The sequence below is a fragment of the Sphaeramia orbicularis genome, chromosome 10, assembly GCF_902148855.1.
Source record: "Sphaeramia orbicularis chromosome 10, fSphaOr1.1, whole genome shotgun sequence".
NCBI classification, from domain to species: Eukaryota; Metazoa; Chordata; class Actinopteri; order Kurtiformes; family Apogonidae; genus Sphaeramia; species Sphaeramia orbicularis.
This window is the reverse complement of record NC_043966.1, coordinates 12443797-12468322: the sequence shown is the minus strand read 5'-3', so window position 1 is coordinate 12468322 and position 24526 is coordinate 12443797. Positions and strand designations below refer to the sequence as shown.

The 24526-nt window shown below is 37.6% G+C and overlaps 1 protein-coding gene across 1 annotated transcript in view; it reads right to left on the bottom strand.

Annotated features, from left to right (window-relative positions):
* The window catches only part of rxfp1 (relaxin family peptide receptor 1), a 230813-nt gene extending 206560 nt beyond the window's left edge, over nt 1–24253 (bottom strand). The window contains 2 exon segments of the mRNA XM_030146263.1: nt 1931–2068; nt 24032–24253. Of these exon segments, the coding sequence (XP_030002123.1) occupies nt 1931–2068; nt 24032–24074 (181 nt within the window). The 5' untranslated portion in view covers nt 24075–24253.
* Between the last annotated feature and the right edge of the window lie 273 nt (nt 24254–24526).

Genomic DNA, 24526 nt, shown 5'->3' with positions numbered 1-24526 from the left:
CTTTGAGTGTCCAAAAAAGTGCTATATAAGTATGATGTATTATTATTATTATTATTATTATTATTATTATTATTAAATAAGCTACAATACACGTGAGGGGCAGGGTTTATTGTGCCTGGCACCACTTGGAATTATTGACAGTCAGAATTTAGTCTTTGATGTATTTTGCTCAAATCATTGGGACAATGGCCATTGGTGGGACTATTTATAGTCAATCTGCTGAGGTAACACCTTCCTTGGTTATTCCTAATAAATTAACACCAATGGAGAGAATCCTCTGTTCTACCACCTGCTGTGTTTTCACCAGCACCTCCACTGTATGTAAGTGCCATGGTAATACCCGGTGAAAATGGGTTAAGACCTGCTTTTTGGGGGGCCTTAAATAATGGTGTAATCAGCAGTAAATCGACAGTTGCAAACCTGAAAGCCAAACCTTCCCTCCTGTGCAGAGTAGGGTCAACGCTTTTTGTCCACAACCAAAGACAACACAACATGTCCTCATCTTTCAGCAGCCCAGAAAATACACAGTGTACTGTCCAGTACACCCTGCTTTATGAACTCAAATAACTGAAAAGTGAACCAAATATGTTCTGTCGGTAAAGGGCCATTTGCTGGGATAAAAATCTCTGGGTCTTTTCCGCTTCAATGGTTTTGTGCCCAATGGAAAATACAGTCTGACCTGAACTTTCTACCTCCTGGCCTGAGCTGACAGTCCTTTGTGACCATCCTTTGAGTAGCATCTGGACCATTTATTTGTAAAGACCCCAAAATTACATCTACATCACTGTAAGGAAAACACAAGCAGAGAAACAAGGCCATTGGTCTGTTTCAATCTGGTCTGAGCAGCAGAGCGTTAGTTATTCCTACACTCTGCATCTCCAGCTATTTTCAAAGCAAGTTGAACTGGAGAGGACACCCAAGCCAATCGGATCCAGACGCTACCATCTGTCCATGAAAAGGATTCAGGCTGTTATTGGTACTAATGGGTATAAATTCATCAAGTTTGCCTTGACAGCAATGATCAGATTATAAGAAATCAGATTAAGACACCTGGATTTCTCCTCGGTATTCTGATACTTCCAGTCTTCATGGATCTATATCTGTTATGATTAATTTTGTTCTTTGACATCTATGCATATGTTTAGAAAAAAAAGGGGAAAAAAGTAGAAAATTTAATGTAGCATATTACATAGTAATGGTGCAAAATGTAATATTATACTATTTTTCCACCTCATTATGTAATAACATCACATTTTGCAAAAACATGTCAAATTTTGTAAAACAAAAAAAAAACAAAAAAAAAAAACTTCACCACATTTTGTAATAACTCATTACATATTGCAACAGAACAAAATGGAGGTATAGCACTTTTTCCAAAGAAAGTGTCATAATTTGGTGCATTATGTAATGAACCATCCAAAACCATTGAAACTGATGCCTTCATTGTAAAAACCATCATTCCAGCAGAACAACACTAATCATTCCAGCTTATTTAGAATTCATTTAAAAAAATTAGTAGGATGTTTGAATGGTCAAACTTTCATCAAATGTAACTGTATTCATTATAATGGAGTATGTGTTTGCAAGCTCGAGACAAAAGCTCCACTAATTAAGTATTAATGACAAAAGGTAAAAAATTATTTCATCATTATATATTGCACCATTATTACATAATGCGACGCTGCATGGAAGTGGCTTTGTCACAATGTGAGTGGAAGACAACAACAGGAAGTTTGAGTCTACTGTCACCATGTATGCGCAAACTAGGAAAGAAATCCAACAATGAACTGAAACCTGCAAACCACATTTTTTTCAATTATCGTGTTTCTGAAGTACATGAAAAAACATCAGATCTGATTATTATCATTATTTGATTATTCCCAGTCACTGTTGGAACCAATGCGATGTTTGAACAGACAGAATGACTCACCACAGTTCTCCTCATCTGCTTGGTTTCCACAGTCATCGATGCCGTTGCAGTGTAACAGCTGGGGGAGGCACAAGGTCAGGTTTCCACAGGGGAAATATCCAAGAGGGCACAACGCCGTCTCCTCTGTGATATTGAGTGCTAAAGCAAAGAAACAAATAAGACAACATTTATATCATTACAAAGGTTCACTTCATCTCTTTGAACTCTTGAGAGACCCATTTGGTATCGCATAATTCATGTTCAGTCGCTGTGTCTGCCCAGTCAGCAGACTTGTATGTCTGCTGTTGTGATTTCAAGGTCTAAATTATGCAGAATGATGAGAGGCCAAGCACACTGTTAACTCATAACATGTAATAGATTCCTTATGTCAATGAGAAAATGATTAATGTCATATCTCACCCTGATTATTGAGGTTCCAGATGCATAAGGAGTTTGCCATGAAGCAACAAATCAGGACAAAAAGTCAGCTGCATTTGACCTATAGTACATAATTCATCGTATTAACCACTCAGAGTAAGATCCTTTATTTGTCAGTATGTAGATCACACACCTAGACATGCAACACACACTGAAATTGACCATCTGCATTTAAGCCATTACTACAACATGCAGGAACACACCACACACTGCAGATTAGGAGCAGTGGGCTTGCCATATCAAGCATGTGGGAAGCAAATGGGGGGTGAAGTGCCTTGCTCAAGGGCACTTTTGAGTCAGTCTGGGGAACTGAACCACTTTGGTCACATTCCGACTCTCCAACTGTCTAGGGCAAGGCTAACCCCAATCAGTCATCTACAACTTATTAGAATTTTACATTTGACATAATAAACAAGTCTTTTATCGTGTGTTCTTCCTCTTGAATAAAAGGAATTGGAATGTGTATGTGCATCAATGTTTTGTGCCTTTTCTAATCTTACATTATTATCCATTAGTATCATTGCCATAAATAATAATATCAGAATTCATTTCCTTTTTGTTTGATTATGTACCTCATGAGATGTTGTTATAGATTTATTTTAATCAGATTAATCACAGGGTTGCTGTGGATTCATTTTGATTAATCATGATTAAATATCCTTCACTTTTTATCTATATTAATTGCGTTTCATTTTGCATGAGCAAACAGACCCAAAAAAAGAAGGGAATATACATGCACTTAATGTGTTTGTTGTAAGCTGGTCAACGCGTTACCCAAGTGCTAGCAGAATCCACGACTAATGTATGTTTCACGTTAATGTGGTATTTGAAGCTGGAAGTGCTTCGATGAAAAACCTCCTTCCTGCTGAGTGTACATGATACTTTACGTTCTGTCTTGGGTTGTTTGTCCTCATATTTCCATCCAGAGGCCAACGTGCTGTTTAGTGTCTTCCATCTTTATGGGTTGGTTCTGCTGCCTGTCACTACCGGATCAACTGCCCATTTGCGCATGCGTGACACTAACTCTACTTGGACAAACTGCCCCAAATGTGTTAGCAGAGACGTTCAGAGGCATTCTGCACATGGGTTGTGTTAAAATTTTTAATCACATTAATCATGATGATGGATTAATCCCTGTTAACGCATTAATTTTGACAGCCCTAATTATTAGTCTTCTTTAACCTCTTGTGTTTCAAGATGCTCCACTCATTCTCTACTGGTGTCAAGTGGGGACTGCATCAGACCAGTCCAGCCTTTAGAACATTTGCAGAATGTTGTTTTGGGTTGTTTTGTTGAAATATACATGGTGTCCCCGGAAAAGTTGTTGTTTTGAAGGTGGTAGTTGCTAGTCCTCAATGTCAGTGCACTTTTCAGCATTAATGGAGCATCACAGCAGTGACAGTGATCTTCATCAAGAACGCCGACACAACTCCAGACCATGACAGTCTGGCTGCCGGACTTTAGTAACACTCTGGCATAGTCAGTTTGGTGTCTGGTATGGAGCACATGGCACCTACTTCCTCAAAAAGACAGAGAATACCAATTGGTCTGAGCTCAACCCACATTTCCAGTGACTAATGGTCCATCCCAGATGCCTCAGAGCCTAGAGAGGTTGATGATGCCTTTGTGGATGCAACTGTAATAGTGCTTGACATTGATGTACAACAGTAATCCTGGCCCATGTGATTGTGTCATCTATAGATATATGACAGGTCTGATGGATTAGAGATCACAGTGTTCAGCCTAGGCTTGATCCCCTGTTGTTTACGCAGATTCTGCAAATCTTTTAACTCTGCTCTGCACCATAGAGTGTGAAATAACCATATTCTTTCTTAAATTTCCTTGAGGAATACTAATTTTACACAACAGCTCAATTATGTTAATTTTGTTTTCTTTTTAAATACTATTTTTACTGTTCGTACTTCACATAAGAATAAGGTATAAGATGTTTTGATTATCATCTGCAGTTTTCCTCAGAAGCATCACCTGGTGTTTGATCTAATCAAGGTAAAAGGAACATCTTATACTTTACTCTTGTCTGGAAAACAATAGTAAAATAATGTGCGGCCAAACAGACAATCCTCAACCGATCTTTCTCCCAAAGCAGGGGTCAGCAACCCACGACTCCAGAGCCTCATGTGGCTTTGGATACATGAATAATGAGTATTTCATTTATATTAATTTTATTTTAATTTATTCGTTTTTTAAAAAATTAAATTCTAGATTTAAAGATTATGGCGATCTTTTAACTATAAAGTAAACATTTAATTTGTTGTCGTTCAATAAAATAATGGCAAAAGCATTAAACAGTCAGTTCCATTTGTAAGGTTAAAGCCTGTATTCTGATTAGTGATGTGTTGGTCATGAATGTAGCAGCTTTTAGAGCCGGCTGTCCAGTGATTGAACCTGTTCAAAAGGCACAGGTAACCATAGTGCTGTCCAATGCTGAACCTCATAGGGGTAGTTTTTAAAAAAATATAATTAGTATAAACACAAGCAATGCCAGAATATCCACCCACTTAAAATGGTATATAAACAGACGGTCTGGTCCCAGTACAAAGATAAAGGGTCCTAATACTTTTGTTACATTTATATTCTGTCTTGTCTGATTTTGTTTGTTCCTTATTTTTTGTGTTTGTTGATTGTTATGTTTTGTTTGATTGCTGTTGTTGTTTACTTTGTCTTACTGTTCACTTTATTGTGTATTCATTTGTGTTGCCTTCAAGGATTTATGTATGTTATGTACTTATTTATTTATTTATTTACTTTTCTGATATGTCAATATAGGTGGTATGTTTGTGTATGTGAGGATGATAAGTGAGGTTAATTACTTACAAAAGATCTAAGGGACTTGACTTTTCATATATTGTTCTGATAGGAAGCTAAAGGATAGACTGTTGTGTGGAGAAGGGATGGGATTAAATAAATTATACTTCTTCCCACTCCTTTTCGAATGTGCAAATGAAGTTGTGTCTATGTATAAGTTTTGTTTTTTCGTTTTCTTCCATGACTTCTTACTACTTGTTTTATTTTTAAGGACTAAGTAAGATCACTTCGTCTTGTTGCATATTCAAAATTAACTAAACTAAAATATTATACCATACCATACCATACCAACTTTATTTATAATGCACTTTAAGAACTTTACAGTTGGCCAATGTGCCGTACACCAAACATAAAACAAGGGATTAAATAAGTAAATAAGTAAGTAAAACTAGTGATAACACAGGGTGTAAAGCAGGCTAAGAACAACAAAATACAACCATCATAAAAACAAAGACAAATTAAAATCTGATAAAAACAGCATTAAAAAAAAAAAAAAAAAACACACGTCACTCATTGATTAAAAGCCAATGAGAAAAAGTACGTTAAAAGTGCGTAAAATAAACTAAAATAAAGGTAAAAAACGATATTTGCAGTCTTATGTTCATTTTAGTTGTCAATATGGTTTTGTGGTTTCCGGTGTTTTCTTTTCTGTGGGAAACAGATCCAAATGGCTCTTTGAGTGTTTAAGGTTGGCGACCCCTGTCCTGAGGGATTAGACCTTTCCTGGCTTCTTTGTTTACAATCACAGTTACAATTACCTGCTCGCTTCACATGTGTTAAATCAGTTATTTCCCTTGATCATTGGTCTTAAATTGCCTCTGTCCAACCTGTGTTGCAGTCTGTCAGGTACAGATGTACATTATCAGTCAGAATGAAGATAATCAGACAAACATACAATGTGTTGTTCGTATCATTATAGTGGAAGGCGATACTTCAACCAGCCATCATGGGTCATTACATAGCATCCCCTTGGCGTGTTGACTTACTTTCATGTGCCTCCACGTTACATTGTAGTCAACAAAGTCTAATCACCTCCGATAATTCCCACCCATGCATTTCTCAGGAGAAGTCTAATTACTGGTGAAGTAACACAACAAATCAAGTGTTAAGTTGCTTCCTATATTTTCATTAAACTGTGTGGACAGCAGTGAAAGCATCTGCTTAAGAGAAAGGGTTTTTTATCTGTGGTTAAATGGGTGCTTTCCAGTCTTCACACACGTGACTGCACATTGTTCTGAGGTGTAAATCCGACCCCATATTGCCCTAAATATCTCCACTGCGCGAGGCCAACCTGACCTCCTTGGCAGATGAAAGACAAAAATAACTTCCTTGACTTTCTGAACACTTCAAGTGTCAAGAGTCAAAGCACCTCTTTAAACCTGTGATAATGAGCAACAACTGGCTGCCAAGTTTTTGGATGAAAGGCTGAGAAAAACATCGTTTCTCCTTCGTTACTAAAAAAAGAGTATCATCGATAAGATAGTTTTCTATTTTTTGGTACGCAGATCCTTACATCTTTTAGCTTCACTGTAACTGTCAGAAAGGCAGTTTTTAGTGGTGAAGTTTATTCTGTGTTTCTTCTAGTTAATTTTTTGGGTCTAAAAAGTCATTTTAATTTAATAAAAATGTCACAAATAGCATAAAGACTTTAAAACTGGTAAATGATGAGCATAAACATATCTGTAAAAGTAGTTTAGGTTTTTAAAATTAATGTTTTGTGTATAAAGGATGAAATGATCGAAGCAGAAATTGGCCACTGAGGAATTTGGGTTTAAGGTCGAAATGGATACAATCAGTGACACATTATTTCCAACACAATGTTAATTCTACACAAGATTGAAGAGAGTGCAAAATGGTAAAGGTTTATTAATTGCTTTGTATTTAACCCCTAAAGATACAGAACTCAACTTCAAAGTAAATTTGTCACTCCATCTAACCTTTCATGTGTTATTTATCACCATTTATTATAATATTATCCTCTACATTTTCCTATATCTAACTTACTTAGCATGTAGACATTTATAAAAGCTCAAAGTAAATTCAACATTTATTATATCAGAAAAGAAAAAAACTGGAGAAATATTCTGTTGAAAGTCAGTTTGTCATTACTCCAGAATGTCTGTATAGCCTAATGCACATAATAAGTGCATTATGTCTGAATTATTTCCAGGTTGTGGACTTCCATCTTACATGTCAGTGCATGAGAGTAAAACACATACATCATGAAAAGAGCTCAGGCATGTAGACATTCCCACCCTACTACAGTGTCAAAGGAAAAGCTAACTGTAAAGAAACAGCTGGGTGACATTATAATGACCACATCTGAAAGGAAGGACTCATATTAGTTGGCAACATCACATATTCACTGCTCCTAACTACAGTCCATTTCATGGAATACATCTGAAATAATCCACTCACAAAAAGGTTCAATCAATCATTGGAATGTGCAACATGTTGTTTAATGATCTCTTTTCTTCTAATTTGACAAAATCACAAAATCTGACTGCAGCTCAATAGTTTTCTTCCATTTTCAACTCAGAAAAAGCTGATATAAGTATAAAGTTAAAGGGGCTATTGGTAGCATGCGTACTTCCACATACTAAACATCGACCTAAAATTATCATGAGTGTTCAGAATACAGAGCTTTGAAGTTCTGCCAAAGATGCCAATGTATTAGGGCGCTCACACTGCATACCCAAGTCCGTACCGTACTTGGATACGTTCACACCTTTTCTGCAAATGTTATGTTCACAAGCACGTACTGCGCCCAAGTATGAGTACATGTTACAGGGCTGAAACAGTAGGTGGAGGTGTGGAAGGAATTTTGGCGCTATCCAACAAACACTGAAGTCAGAAGAAGACAAACCCTTACGTCATCATCAGAGTGACTGTTCTTTTGATTTGTCTACAGTGGTGGTTAATACTTTTCTATCTGTTAGCCTGTTTGAAGCAAAGTGAAAAACAGCAACCTTCGTTGTCCTTGATATATCACCGAGTGGTTCGATCAATAAGGCGAGCCCACACCACGTGGATCCTAGGGCTTTTTGAGGAGACAACACGAGTGACAACTATGGTCTCGTGGTGATTAGGTCATTTCTGTTCTCGAGCACAGATCGCTTTCACACTGCAACTTACCTTACTGGAGTCCACGCAGTACGTACCTTCTCAGCTGGACTCGGGTACGGTACTCGACCATGGAATGCTTACATTCACATGGATAAAATTAAATGGACTCGGATACGGACTCGGGTATGCAGTGTGAAAGCATCCTTAGTCTACAGAGATATGAACTGAATTTATTTACACTGGCAGGCTAGGGATTTATGTGACCACTAGAGGGAGTAGTGAGTCACTTTGCCGGTCTCCCGTGGTGAGGGAAAACTAACACCACAGGGCCTTTGACCAAAGCATCAGAAAGTGACAGGTGTTAGGAAACAACTTTTAGGGTTAAATTAAGTGGTAACATGTAATATCACTGTTGTTGTTTTCACCACTGGACTCAGCTGTAAATTAAAAGAATGGAGTTTTGATGCTGAAATGACAGTGTCTCTTCTACACGGGTAAGTTTTGTTATGAGGCTTATGAAGGTATAAAGTTATGATGTGATGTTATTATTACCTCCGCCAAGGAGGTTATGTTTTTGCCGGCGTTGGTCTGTCTGTCTGTCTGTCTGTGTGCAAGATAACTCAAAAAGTTATGGATGGATTTGGATGAAAATTTCAAGAAATGTTGATACTGACACAAGGAACAAATGACAAAATTTTGGTGGTGATCGGGGGGGCACCGATCTGCCTTGGCAGAGGTCTGCGATCTCCGAGTGCATCTAGTCTTTGCTAAGTTGCTGTTTGTTGATCCACGGTTCAGACTAAACTGTGACAGTTCTGACTTTGTTTGTTGGATTCAAACTGATCTTTAGTTCAGCTATTGACAATGCAAACTGTACAGAAAACTGAGGAGATTTGTGGTTTTACTGTGGCTGTTTTCTGTTTAAAAACAGAGTTAAGCTAACAGAGCTATAATGTAAACCAGATTTCTCACAGACTGCACAGGAAGCCCGCCTTCCCCTAAAATTACGAAAATTAAATGGTTAAATATGTTCGGTTGTGTTGACATTTTATTGACTACAAATGTGTTAGAACACGTTCATCTCACAGATGAGTTCGTTCAGAATCAGCTTTATCACAAACCAACGGACGCGATGTTGTTCACTTCTCATACATTCCCGTTGCGCTGTTTTCTCATTCGACCTCTGCTCAGTGCATTTGTCCGTAGACTCCGGGCATCTATGCACTTCAATGGGACTGAGTGGAACAGTTTTTTTCATTGCGTCAAAACTGGACGGTAATTGGATAAATGCCACGATGTTGTTCCGCCCCCGGACGCCGGGCGTCTCTGGGGGTGAATGGAGCTGTGGGCGGAGCTCGGCCGGGCTGGACGCCAGAATCCCACGTGCTGATTGGAGGATCGGTCGAAAGGCTGAATCCCATTTGACTGACAGCTAGTTTCAGATCTCCCCCTTCACTGACACAGTTCAGTTTAATACCGTCGCACATTCTGCTGTGAGAGAAACCACTACGAAATTACTCGTTCATTTCTTGCACTGTAAATAAAACCCACTCACTGTACTTCCTTGTTTCAATTTAACATAATTTCAGCGTTTTCTTGTTTCAGTTACATAATTTAATTATTTCTTGTTCGAGTTTAGTATCGTTTTGTTGACAGTTAAATCAATCAAACTGTCGGCTAGGTCGGAGTGAAAGGAGCATCTCTTGTTTAAAAAGGCTGAAGTCTTACACCCACAACACAATGGACCAAGGCAATCTGAGCAGCCTAGCTCTGATGGATATTGAGAGGACACTGGTCCAGTCCCTGGGAAAGACGCCTACTTGGTATGATAAGGTCACTGAGCATTTTCTTAATTCTTTTTTTTTTTAATTTATTTATTTATTTTTTTTTATGTAAGCCGACAATGAGCTTCCCCTGTCTGAAAGATGAGCAGCCGCCACTGATGTAAACTATCAGTTAATCAGCATGTGAAGATTATAAGACTGTTAATTTGACCGACTGTTAAAATAAGCATCTATGACAGATGAAAACTTGATGATACCATGAGCTTCATACTTTATTCAGTGAGTGATTCAGTCTGTGGCTACATGGTATTGATTTGTTGGTGGTTTTGGTCCTAAGTGTGTTCTGGTACGTGACTTCCCCCTGCTGTTAAGTGTTTGGAATATCAATACTACATAGAACCCATTAAAGGATTCGACATTAAAAGTGGAGTTTGAGGTTGCACTGAGATGACATCTGAGAGCTGTCTGCCAACATTAGTTAGACTTTATTGTCTGTAGGGGGAATTCTGACTGCAAAAATACCACACAGATATATTTAAGCTCCAACACAAGGGCACAGAGAAGTGACAGACAGGACAATGTCAATTAAATAAATAAATAAATAAAACTAGACATGTTGCTCCCTGAGTGGGTCACCCTGTGTGGGGCTGCTGTGGCTGTGGAACCAGGCTTTCACCAGAGCAAACTGTTCTGAACCTCAAGTACTCGTTTCAACACCCAGAAGTCAGTACAGTTAAGTGTGGACAGAGTGGGAGTGTGTGCGCACTGCTTTTATGTACTGACTGAGAAAATGAGCACTCCTTAAGGCGGCCATACACTGTGCGATTATTTCGATCGTTGCACGCAGCTCCATCTCAAACTGTGCGAATCAGTCGTACAGTCAGGCTCATGATTCATGTTCTCACACTGCACGGACCGACGCTCGTATGCGACCTGACTGCTCACACTGTAGGACCATACACCACAGGACGCACGACACGTTTGAGTTTTGTATCCGGAAATACAACGTTAAAATACCAAGGAATCCGTAAAAGTGCATAGACGATTGTGTATTGGCGTGAGTCGTGAAATGGTAGTGCTAAACAAAAACCAAGGAGCTGCTTTGGTAATATGTGCCATTATCTGCGGGGAATCAAAAAAGAAGAAAAGACAACAATGTGTTTGGTGCAGGAATTGGTTGGCCAGACGTGGACAGTATGGGCTGTCAATCCTACAGCAGGAACTAGAGGTAAGTTGCAACAGCTACTGCACTAGGACAACAGCCAGCTACTGTTAGCTTGTATGCTACTGTACGTGTCTGTGTTCGCGCATGCACAGTGTGAGAATTTGAGGCACATCGGTTCGTGGCACTGCTTTGACAGTACGATACACTCAGGAGGAGCGAGCAGGATTTCAAACAGCTCCGTTTTCCTTGCGAACACACGATTGCTGGTCGTGAGGTGGTCGTGAGGTGCTAATCGCTTCTCTTTACCCCATGTACACTGCACGAAGCACGACACACGATTAGACGCACATCGGGCCCGATCCCAGAAAGAGTCGCACGAGTGAGAAATCGTCTCTAAACTCGCACAGTGTAAGGCCGCCTTTAACCAGGTTTTTTCCTGCATAGAGGTGTCAGAGGTGACCACCTCCAGCTCTCAAAGTCTCATGTCAGGTCTTCATGGAATACATTCTTTTGCAACATTTGTAGTTGCAACACTACAATGATTTTGTGGTGTTTTCACTTAAATATTAGCTTTTTAGTGTAGAAATGATGCTTTTATCTTAATTGCAGGGTGACAAATGGCTCTTTTATCGTATTCAAGATCTTCAGTAAATAGAAATAAACATACATTAACAGTTAATCTACAATGACAGTAACTTTGAAATATTTTCCCTGATTTTGCTAACATAAAGAATTTGTTGAATAAGGGGTTAATTTGGATATCATATTATTTTTAATGTGATGATTGTTGTTTTCTTCACTTATAATTATTAGAACTCCTAAACTAAAATGTGGAGTCAGTTGAAGGTACAGTGGCACCAAATCTGCTACAATTCAAGCCAAAACCAAACCAATTAACCATATTCATATTAAGAATGCATGAATATTCAAGCTACTTTTACACCACTGTCAGTTTGTCTTCTTGAAGGATGGAAAAATGTTATCATGCAAACATTAAAGTCAAGTTTTGTTAAGATGGAAGGATCACTTTCAGCCCCACGACCCCTTCTGATAAACACTGGCATATCAGCTGCACATCGGTGCTGACATCAGCCAATATTGGAATCTTCAAAGCTTTATCACTGTTTCTTCAAATATTTGCTTTTACTTACTGAAGCGTAGGAGCCATAAAACAGAATTTCAGCTTTACTGCAGTGTTATATTGTAGCAACATAATGTAAATGATAAAAAAAAAAAAAAAGAGAGAGAATATTGTCAGATATATCTGAGAGATGAAACTCAAGCAACAAAGTCACAAAGCATGAGGGAAACCATTATAATGTAGGCTGGGTCACCACTTTCCAAAAGCTCCCTCTGTGATTGCATCCTTCACCGAACCTGTGAGCACAGTTTACCCAACTCACTAGAGCCAGCTGTGCTGAACGGTGACCGGCCATAAATGTTAAACTGTGGCAGCCGAGATCTTTGGGGATTAGTGTGCGAGCCGCTGAAGAGAAGCCTCCATTTGTCACACTGTCGCAAAATAATAAGAATCTTTGTGGGTTACTTCTGCTGCGAGATTTACTTCTTACAATGTAGCACAAAGCTGATCTGCCTCACTCTGCACCACAGGTGTCAAACATGCAGTCTGTGGGCCAAAACCAGCTCGACAAATGGTCCAATCCGGCCCGTGAAATGCAAAAATTACACTGAAGAAATGATCAATTAATAGTGTTCTGCCCCTGCTTGTGTGTACAGCGACCAGCATGGCAGATAGACAACAGGCCTCCCAAGAAAAACCAGACACTGCAACTTCTCTCCCAAGCTTTCACTTGAGATTTTACTGTAAAACTGTAACATACATACAAAACATGTCTCAGTTACGTTCATTTCTCTAGCACATTAACATAGGATTATACACTCAAATGAATAAGAAAAGACCGCTAGCTTGATGCTAACACAAATGGGGAAAACCCATAGACATGCTAACGATTAGAATTAACAGATCAATTTAAGATTTATAACATCTTTTAATCTAGCAACAAAAGTTCACATCAGAGACAGGTTCTACTATTCATTATCATAACAACTGAACATAAAATACTCACAGACAAACGTTCTTTCTGGCCATACAACATAATGAGAAAACGTGTCTGCTGTTTCCTTCCCATGTCCGCACTGGCTACGGTAACACCAAAAGTACAAAACACACATTAGTGCAACTTATTATGACCACCAGAGGGCCCCCTTTGCTTACTTTTAACAACAGAGCATCACAAATAGTGCCAAATTCATTTTAATTCAGGTTCCACATACAGACCAATTCGATCTCAAGTGGGTCAGAGCAGTAAAATAATATCATAACCTAGAAATAATGAGCAAAATTAAAACAAAAACACATCTTCTCTTTGTTTTACTGTAAAAAAAAAAAAAAAAAAGTAAAATTACATGAAAATATTCACATTTACAAACTATCCTTTCACAAAAATGTGAATAATCTGAAGAAATATGAACAACCCGAAATGTCAAGAGAATAAGTGCAATTTTATCAATATTCTGTCTGTTACTAAATGTTTTGTGCATTTGTAATTGTCATGCACGTGTGTAAATGATAAACTGAGGCATAAAATTGTTAAAATTGCACTTATTTTTCTTAAAACATTTCAGGTTCTTCATGTTCTTCAGACTTTTAAGGAAACTTTGTAGATATAAATATTTTGATGATATAATTTTACTTTTTTCTCTGTTATTGTTTTACTGGTCTGGCCCACTTGAGATCACATTGGGCTGCAAGTGGCCCCTGAACTAAAATGAGTTTGACAGCCCTGCTCTACACCTACATCTTGAAGACACGGTCTGAGGGTTTACTGCAAGTAAAGTAAACAAAGCCAGAGTTCAAGCAGAGTTCCCCCTCGATCAACAATATCTTGCACTACCCAAATATATACAGTACATGTATATAAATCAGAGGAGTCCCACTTCGAATTTTCAGCATTGAGAGCACTCGCTGAACAAACAAAAGCACTAAATAAGAGCCAAAATCAGATAAAAAAAACCCCACCACAACCCAATGTTTCCCACCCAGTCCTACTGTGTCTATGCTGTATGGATTGTGGGGTGATATCATCGACCCTTAGCTCAAATATTTGATGAGTGACCACAGTGTGTTTGCAACTACTTTTGTGGTGACTTACACATTTATTTTTACCTTTCCAAAGCCATATATCACCTTTTATTTTTATTTTTACAACATTATCTTCTGCATGTTTCGGTGAAAATCAGGTATGTTCCTCGATTTAAGTTACTGATGTAAATGTTTATAAAAGCAAGTAAGAGTAAATTCAGAGGTTATTATATCACAACATAGAAAACTAAGGAAAAACCATGTTTTTCAGCAAATATATTATTAACAGTGGAAAACAAGCATCTACAACCACTGACATTTGTCAAGTTACATGGGTTTTATTGGTGAGTCAATGTTGTGGAAAATGTCAGTGTTTCCATGTTCCCTATGGAGCTTGTGAACATCCAAATGGGTCAAACTGAGAAACTGCACTTTATTTATCTAAATGTATTGATAGGATTAATGGCTTAAACATGATTAATGCTTTTGGTTGCTGGAGACTGTTTAGGTCTTCAATGGTTAACATTAACGGTGCTACTTTTGTGGCAGTTCTCAAATGAATTTTTCTCTACATTTAACCTTTCTTAAGTGATTTATCACCATTTATTGAAATATCATCCTCTTTATTTAAGTTTTTTCACTGTAAATTATGTACGTTCCTTGATTTAAATCCCTGATCATGTAGATGTTCACTAAAGCTCAGAGTATATTCAAAGGTTAGAACAATCAGAAAAAAATAAGGAAAAAGTGACCTTTTCAGCAATTTTATCTTCAACTAAACATAAAAACAAGCACCTCCATCCACTGTCATTGATCCAACTCCATGGGTTTTACTGGTGAATCAATATTGTAGAAGATGACGGTGTTTCCATGTTTACTACGGAGCCTCTGAACGTCCAAATGGGTCATATCTGATGACCATGAAAAGATGACAAACTGCATTTTTCGCCAACTATTTTCATGTATTGATTGGATTAGTGGGGTCAACAGGTATTAAACAGTTTAGATCAGTAAATGCTTTTGGTCGCCGGTGACTCTATAGGTCTTTAAGGGTTCATATTAACTAAACATTGTAGTCTGTAGTCGCTAACGTAACCGCACCCACACACGACGATGTCACTCAGTCATGTGCTGTCCCCCAGAAAAGTGCCCCCCGGTTGACAACCATAGCTATAATCAATATAAAATGATGACACCTATAAAGGACTAATACATGTCAATGCTCTATTAACTTCAATAATTATATTTTTTCTTGCTCGTGTAAGTGATATTTTAAGTCTGTGAATCTGTAGGAACTAATTATTCAACAGTGCAAGAATACAGAAAGGTTATGTTCAATCATATTATTAGTCAGATATGCTCTGCCCTTAGCTGTATATATCATTTCAGTTGTACTATGTATGTTAGAAAAAAGTTTATTCGCAGAGTTGTAGTGTTTTAAGTCCATCAAAGTCTTTTATTATGACTACTGAACCAAGGTACAAACTGCTGTCCCTGTGTCAGAACACATTTATGCTCATAACAAACTTAAACATTTTTATCCAACATTGATCACAATTGTAGTTTCACATTATAGCTAAAGCCCTATGTTTCATTTAGTATCAATTTCTTATGAGAACAGCATGTTTTGTACATTTAAGTAAAATGAGAAAAAAAAAAAAAGTTCATTTTAAGTCAAGTATTTTTACCCCAAAATTTTATTTCTGTAAATTGTAACGTGTCATGTGAAAGTACTTATTGAGACCTATTCATACATGTATTAAATATGGAGATAAGTTATTTAGTTTTCAACACAGAGCTAACTGAACTTATGTCACTGCTTGATCTGGCCCACTTCAAGTTTATCCTAAATTTAAGTCACATCATTAGCAACATGGTAAAATGAGACTCTGTTCATTAGTCTTATAATGAACTAAATACTGTCTCTACTAATACTAATACAGTCTCTATCCTTAACACTTTCAGTGCCATGGGCCGATTAAATCGGCTTTACGAAAACAACCTTTAAAGTGCCACGGGCCGATCAGATCGGCTTTGGAGAACACGCCATATCTGTGTACAAACAAACCATCCACCCCCATTTCTTTCTCACATTTCAATGACGTTCTTTCTGTGTCCCCCTTTTGATACCAAGCAGACGGGAATTTGAGGTCACGCGACCGAATAATATTTTTATATCTTTTTAATGTTTCTTATTCTCCGGTGTTTCATCAGAGGGAGCCCTCCATGCCGGGGGGCGGCTGTGGACTCCGGGGGCTGTGGCGCCTTCTCTCACTGGGGTCCGCTCCTTTCTGGTGGGTGGGGTCCCAGTTGGCCGTCTCCCACTAGTTGGGACGCGGGGCTGTGTTGCTGGTGCCTGGTCGCCGGGGTTGGCGGCTGCATCCTGGTGCGGATGGCTCCCTGAGACAGCGCCTCCTAAATTGATCTTTTACTTTTACTTGTACATTTTTGTTCTGGTCTACCCGTGCTCAGTCAGTCTTCTTAAGTATGTGTGCGCTTGTGGGTTTGCATGTATGTGTGTGTGTGTGTGTGTGTGTGTGTGTGTGTGTGTGTGTGTGTGTGTGTGCGGGTGAGTGGGTGAGTGTGGGTGGGGGGCGGTACTGATTTTTAAACTGATATGTAAAGCACTTTGTGCTACAGTTTTTAATGTATGAAAAGTGCTATATAAATAAAGATTATTATTATTATTATTATCATTATTATTATTAATTATTATTATTATAAATTATGCAAATTACGATCAATAATGAATCGGCTGCGTCCGGTGCGTTTTGAATCTAATCAGCAATCGGTCAGATGTTAAACGAGCGGTTTCCTGCAGGATTCTTCAAATATTATAAAAACAACGCGAAATACTGAAAAACGGCCAAATTCTGTGGCACTTTTAAGGCTTATTAGCCCCTTAACTGTCTGGCCCTTAAAGAGTTAATAAGTAAACATTGCAATCAGAAAATTACTAGAGCTGGACCCATATCAGCAAGACATAAATAGTTTTTTGACATTTATTTTGTACAAGTATTTTAAACACACAGCTTTCTGGGAGGAAAAGAGCATGTCTAAACAAAAGGTGTTCTGGGTATTTGTGTGGCAGGTGAATGCACCGGTAAAACATGGAAGTAGTACAACTGAACAGATTTGCTGCTGCAGATTATTATTCTAAAGGTTACTTCAGTGTTTTGGTTTCCCGCTGGACTTTAGTGAAGCAGAGTTTGTCTGACAACGAGCTTAGCCTGAATTAACTCAGCTGTGTTGTTACTCGTTCCACTACATGCTGTGCTCGCCGCTTAGTCGGTCTGTTTGTCACACTGGAGAAATCAAGTTCTATTTATAGTGATTCTAGCAAAGTTAACCGGGTTCATGAAAACCACACGTCAATATAGCATTTAGGAGTTTATATTTATAATATCGATTTATGGAAGAACATTCATATTTATATCAATGGTTTAATATTTAAAGACCTAAACAGCTGGCAGTAACCAAATGCATCCTGATCTAAAATGTTGTGTAACTTCTGAACCATTAATCCTATCAATACGTGTTAATAATTCAGGTAAATGCAGTGTCTGAGCTTTTCATCAACATCAGATATGATCATAGTTCGAATTACAGGAGGTATGGGGGGGGTCTGTACCACCGATGAAGACCCAGACCCCCCTTAAGAGACAAAAATATCAGTTTGTGGGAGGTTGGGGTACTTCTGATTTTGTGGAAAAAAAAAAAAAAATAATAATAATAATGCAGTGTCAGTCAACTGCCATTCTTAGTGTAGGAACAATTTCAGACACCCCTATTGTGGACCGTACCATTTTTAACCACGGTGGCGCTAAAAGCAACTGAGAACCGACTTCAACTTGTTCATTCATTCTCGATGGTAAATTCAGTTCAACTGTCATGATACTGACGTGGATTGGTAAATGTAAGTATTTTGTTCATTTATGGATACAAGCTGAGGTCTTTATAAATTAAATTTCTTAACATTGTTCGACTCAGGCTGGTAGTCGACTTTAATGTTAGCTAACTCCTTAAAGATAAGCCAAGTCTGTATTAAAACCAAGCTAATTACGTTTTTGTGAGGTAAAATCGATTATAAATTTTCCAAAGAGAGAAACTCCTTTTGTTTCCATTCTCATTTTACTGCGAATAATAAAGTTCAATCAATGACAGTTTTGGCCAAGTTTACACTTTACATGAACTAGTTCAAAGTTCAGTTCACACAGAACAAAATAAACTCATTCACGTTCATAGTTCACCATCAAAATTGAGAACTAGTAAACGTTCAGTTGATTAAAACAATTTTTCTGTGCTTATCTTTCCAAATAAACCCTCTTCATATTCTTGCCCCATCACTATTGTCCCCAACTGTTGTGAATATTATTTACACCTGTTTCACTGATCACAGCTGAGGCACTAACCTCATATTACCAAGATACGATCTGGACCTAAAACATTGAGAATCTCACAAAAAGTCTGAACTGGTTCAAGTTCTTTAGTTATAAATATGTTATAACTATTAAAATCTTAAAATTTAATTGGATGTAGGCTCTTAATGTATTACTTTTACTGGTAATGGGCTCTATGCACAGCCCAACTACTTTCTGGACTTCAGGTGGGTCCATTGTTTCCTTGTCTTTCGTTATTGGACACACTGATGAATCCAGGTGTGCCTAATTAATCAGTGGTCACAACAAGAAGTAGCAGGCACACCTGGATTAATCAGTGTGTCCAATAATGAAAGACATGTAAACAAAGGACCCACCTGAAGTTCAGGAAGTGGTGGGGCTGTGCATAGAGCCCATTAGTCTTGTACTGTATTTCAGTTCACTAAACTCCTATCTTTTTGGATAATAGATAGTAGTCACTTTTCCATTGGACATACATGTAAAACATTACTGAAATTCACTAAATGTTGAAAAAATTGAAGAGTGTAATGTTGTTCTTTCCATTAAATCACAAATGTGATGATTAGTTTATTATTGCGAGATGACACGAGAAGTCATTCCATAAACATGGTGACAAACGTAAATATTGTGTTGATTTACAGATATATTCTTTATTATTATACATTACCCCTCTACCTGGTCTAAATTTAAAAATGATTCGGTTTCCTGTGTCCACACATATCGTGACATGTTTCTTTTGAAACTCTTCTTCTTTGCTTGTTGTAACATCTGTCAACATCTGCTTTTTTTTTTCATTCACGTGACTCTAGTTCTGGAAAAAGGTCTTTCCATCGCAGTTTTACGTGATATACCATTTGCACTTTGCCCGAAAACCACCTCTTGCCAGCACAAAAACTTCTAATGGAAAAAACAAGAGTTATGGTGAAATTGTCATTTTTCCATTTGGTGAATTTTTATGCGCAAGTTATATTTGTACACTTTGAGGGTCAATGGAAAAGTGACTAATGTAGCCTACTGTTTCTCATTTTGTCGTTTGTCTTGACCTTTAGTGTGTGTCACTCATCTCTCACTTTAACACTAAACGTGGTGGCAGGTGCGGCTCTTCGTATTGATGTGGTAGTGGACAATGACAGTCATAGAAGTAGTGAAGGGAGTACCCCCCAGTTATGGAAGGGTAATTCACAGTCTGGATATGATCCATTTGGATGTTCAGAGGCTTAGCAGTAAACACAGAAACACCATAATCTTCTACAACACTGATTCACCAGAAAATTCCATGCAATGTGACAAATGGCAGCAGTCGTAGACACTTGGTTTTATGTTCAGTTAATGATCCATTTTGCTGAAAGTCACTTTTTTGCTGTTTTCACTGTTCTGATATAATAACCACTGAATTTACTCTGAGCTTTTATGAGCATATTTCGCAACTTTCACTCAAAAATGCAGTGGATAATATTATGATAAATGATAACAAATCACTTAAGAAATGTTCAATGTTGAGAAAAATTTATTTGAAAGTTGCCACAAAAGAAGCTCTAGGTCTTTAAGGGTTAATTCCATAAAGGAAGAAATTTATTTACGCCTATTTCCAATTATTTGATTGTAAATTACTTGGCCGCCTCTACAAATAGTGTGGCTCTCTGCATATTTCTGATAAGAGTGGAAGTGTTTTCAGGGAACAGATTTAAGTTACTGCCTTAAAATGGGACTTGACGAATGATAAGATGAACAAAAATAGAAACGATGAATGAAAATCTTATAGTCTAGACAGTAAAGCAATGCAAACATTCAGTCGAAGTATTGGAAGGCTGAATGCTTTGTGTGGATGTACTTTTACTCCGTGGCTACATATTTATTAACTGTTTATTCTGCTGGCTCTTCACCCTTTATCAGGTAAGTGACTATTTCCATCATTTCCACACACATTACAAGACAGTGACAGCAACAGTTAAAGTGAGGACAGCGAGTCAACAATCTCAAGTCCATTGTGGTCTCCAGGGTCTGTAAGGTCCACCTCTGCATGAACAGTGAGTGTACCTGCTTTGTTAGGTACCATGAAGTAATGGTACTAATGTAAGGAATGATGTTTAAAGGGATAATGTGGATGTGGACAGGGGTCTGGATCAGCACTTATGTTGTTGGAATATTCTAAAATACATGTTCCTTTCACCTTACATGTGTTTGTCTTTGTTATATTTACTTGGATTTTTTTTTTTTTGCCACTTACGAGTAAGGAACCAAATATGGTAACTTGATTTACCTTGATTTTCTGCATTACAGTCAGTCATATTGCTTCTGCTGCTTAGAATGATCCTATATCAGTATCACATTCACATGTTTGTGTTGCTTTCTTGTCAATTTTCCACCTGCATCCACGTTGAAGAATATAAAACACCATCAATATTTCATAAAATGAGTTAAAGTAAAATGTAGTTGGCAATGCAGGATGAAAAAATAGACAAATAGACATTTTCACCACTTCACATACAGTCGCTGAAAAAATTATTAGACCAATTATTAGACCATCAAAAGTCATCAAAAATAATGATCATGCAATCAAGTACTAACTCCCAATAAAAAAATACCATCATAGTATTTTTATCAAATACTATTGAGTCTATAATTGACTGTACATATATTAGTCTGTACATTTAAGCAAAGCTGCTCATCTGTTCTGTTCGTTTTTTAAAAGCATTTTGCCTTAAATTAGCTACAGCTCAGCATTAATATACAGATGTGGAAAAAATTATTAGACCATCGAAAGTCATCAAAAACAATGGTTATGCAATCAACTACTAACTCCTGTGTGTATCATGTGACTAAAACAGGCAGAAAAGAAAACATGGAATGCCTAAAAGCACTGTTTTTACCACTACAATGCCATTGATATTGATGTAAGAACTGAAGTGATTTTGGTTATTATCAAGAAAACTATGGTAAATTGATAGATATCAGCTCTGAAATTAAACTCTTATGAGCTATTTTTGTTGTTATCATCACATTTGTCCAAACAAATGTACCTTTAGTTGTCCCAGATATTAAAATGAACAAGAAATTGAAGAAAACAAAGGTGGTCTATTAATTTGTTCTGCGACTGTATATATATATATTTATCTTTATTCATTTAATTTATTTCTTAATTTTCACAAAAGTAATAAAGTCCCCCAGTTACACACTCCTGTGCAAAGACTGGAATTTTGAATTTCTGAGTATTTCTGTGAGTATCCTATAAAGGGTTAAAGCACGATGCACACAGATGTTTTCTGGATTCAGTGACCAGTAGGAGACCACACTTCTACTCCTTCAGAAGCGATGAATGCAGCAGCACGCGCCTCACATAGTAACATCTACAAAGCTGCTGATTATTTCACACCAGATCAGAGGTGTTCAGATCAGATTTTCACAGTTTGAGACTATCATTGGGCATCTTCCTGCAGATTAACTGAGAGTCCTGCACAGTGCCTTCCAATGATCACACTGCCTTTTTTTTAACAACTTAATCATTTTAGAAACACATTTTAAATTGATCTGAAATGCATTAATGACACAAGTTATTATCCCCCACTCCCTGTTCCAGGTGGCACCCACATAAATACATAAACATACCAAAATATTAACATTTCTGAAAACAAAGCAAATCACAAGAACAGCTGCAGTTATCCAGTAAACAAACATGTGTGCAGATCAGTTTCCTTGCCAGTTATATCAGAATGATATGAAACTGCAAAATAATCAAGACCAGAACATCCAATAAATAAAAATAATAATAACAGTCATAAAAAAAATGATCACAGTGTCTTTCACTCGAATGAAAGACAGTGCTCCTCACCGCTCTCAAAGTAAACTGACCATAAAATCCTGCTGATAGGGTCACATCCCCTTCAAACAAATAAATGCAATAAATGACCTGAAAAAAAGCCTAAATAAACAGCCTCTGTCTAGTCCATTTATTCCTGCTGCATTGGATCTATGTAGTTTTTGTGCTTTTTGTACACAGTTATGATCTGCACAAAAATCCATTCATCACCTTCAAATAGATACAACTTGAAATAACAGATGAAGAGCAAAGAAGCTGATATCAAAAAAGGGGCACTGCCTTTAATCCCCATTTGCCAAGGAGCCCCACTCTTAGCAAAGAAAGGCTTTCTTCCAGTCTATAGTGGAAGGCTGAATTCTTTGTGTAGGTCCATTATTAAAGCCCTCTACTCTGCTTGCTTTCAATCCAGGATGCATATAGACCTATACAGCCACCAAAAGGAGGTGATGCACTTACAAGTGTGTTGCATGTGTCTAAAAAGGCTTTGGGTGGTTTAATAGATAACATTTCAGCATGTAGACTGGAGGAAGATCTTCAACCTTACATGCATATTAGAGCAGCCAGTGTTGACATGTTTATTTTAAAAACTGTAAATCTCACTGCAGATTAACCCTTTCATGCTGGTCACTCCAGTGGACAGCTATTCTACAGCTATTCTCTTATATGTTCATGGATTTTGTTGTTCTTTTCATTGTTTTTGTTTTTTTGTTTTTTTTTTTTTTACACATAACTTTATTAAAGTTTTTAGACACTACATATCTTTTATGACTTGAATTGGTCACATTATGTACAGGGGTTGGACAAAATAATGGAAACACCTAACACTGTGGCATCATAGAAGGTGTTTCCATTATTTTGTCCAACCCCTGTAGATCTCCCCTGAGCATAAACCCCCAGAATCATAAGCCCTCCCCATAGTTTTCACACAATTTATCAGTAAATACATGTTTCTGTGCATCAAAAATTAAACGTGTGGTGTCCAGCTGAGTGGACATTTTTGCAACTTCATGAAAAATAGGTTAATAAGATTTTTTTTTAATTATTATTATTGTAATGGGTTTTTTTTTTTCTCCCCAGAAGAAAAAATTCAATCGCATTGTTTTTTTCATGCCTAAAGAGGAATAAAAACACTCAGGAAAAAAAAATTGATTAAGGTTCTCATAATTCGTGCATGAAAGGGTTAATAGTGCTTTTCAGAGCAATGCAATAATCTCTTAGACTTCAACAGTTTCTAAACAAACTGAGTTTGTCCCGATTTAATTCTGATACAGGGATTTTAAAGCATTTCAGACATCTCACAATTCTCACCCTTTGGTAAGTTTGTTTGTTTGTTTGTTTGTTTGTTTGGCTGCAGCAGTGACTTATAACAGCTCACGTGCATTAAAAAACAAACAAACACGGAGCTAAATATGCAATTAGTGACACAAATGAGAAAACACCGTGCCAGCGCATCCTACACAAGACAACCCGACTTCATAAATACATCTTTAAAAAAAAAAAAGAAAGACAGAAATTCCACTCACCCCACACTCCATAAGCGCATATCACCAGTATGTAAACTTGCATAGCACCTCTTGAAGTTCGGGTAAAAATCGCCAGTGTGGAAAACGCACGAGGGAGCTGTGAGATTGTCGGCTGCTCGTGGAGATGTCAAACGGTGCGTAAAAATGTAATAAATAAAGGAATCGGCAAAAGTTTGTTGAATGAGAGACAGTAGGAGGAAACCCTTTTGGCAGCTCGGTGAGGTTGAGTCCGTCTGCAGACAGTTAGACAGAGAGGAAGCTTTAAAGACTCTGGTTCCATCAACTGACGCACGAGACGCGCACAGGTGCAGCGCGCGGAGGGGGAGGGACACATCCGGGAGCCAAGAAAACGACGACCTGATATATGCATGCATTCTAATGTGCTCACTGTAATTTGTCTAAGTGGTCTAAATAAATGAATAAGTAAATACATAAAAATTAACCCTTTCATGCATGAATTATGATTACCGAAATAAAGATTTTTTTTTCCTGAAT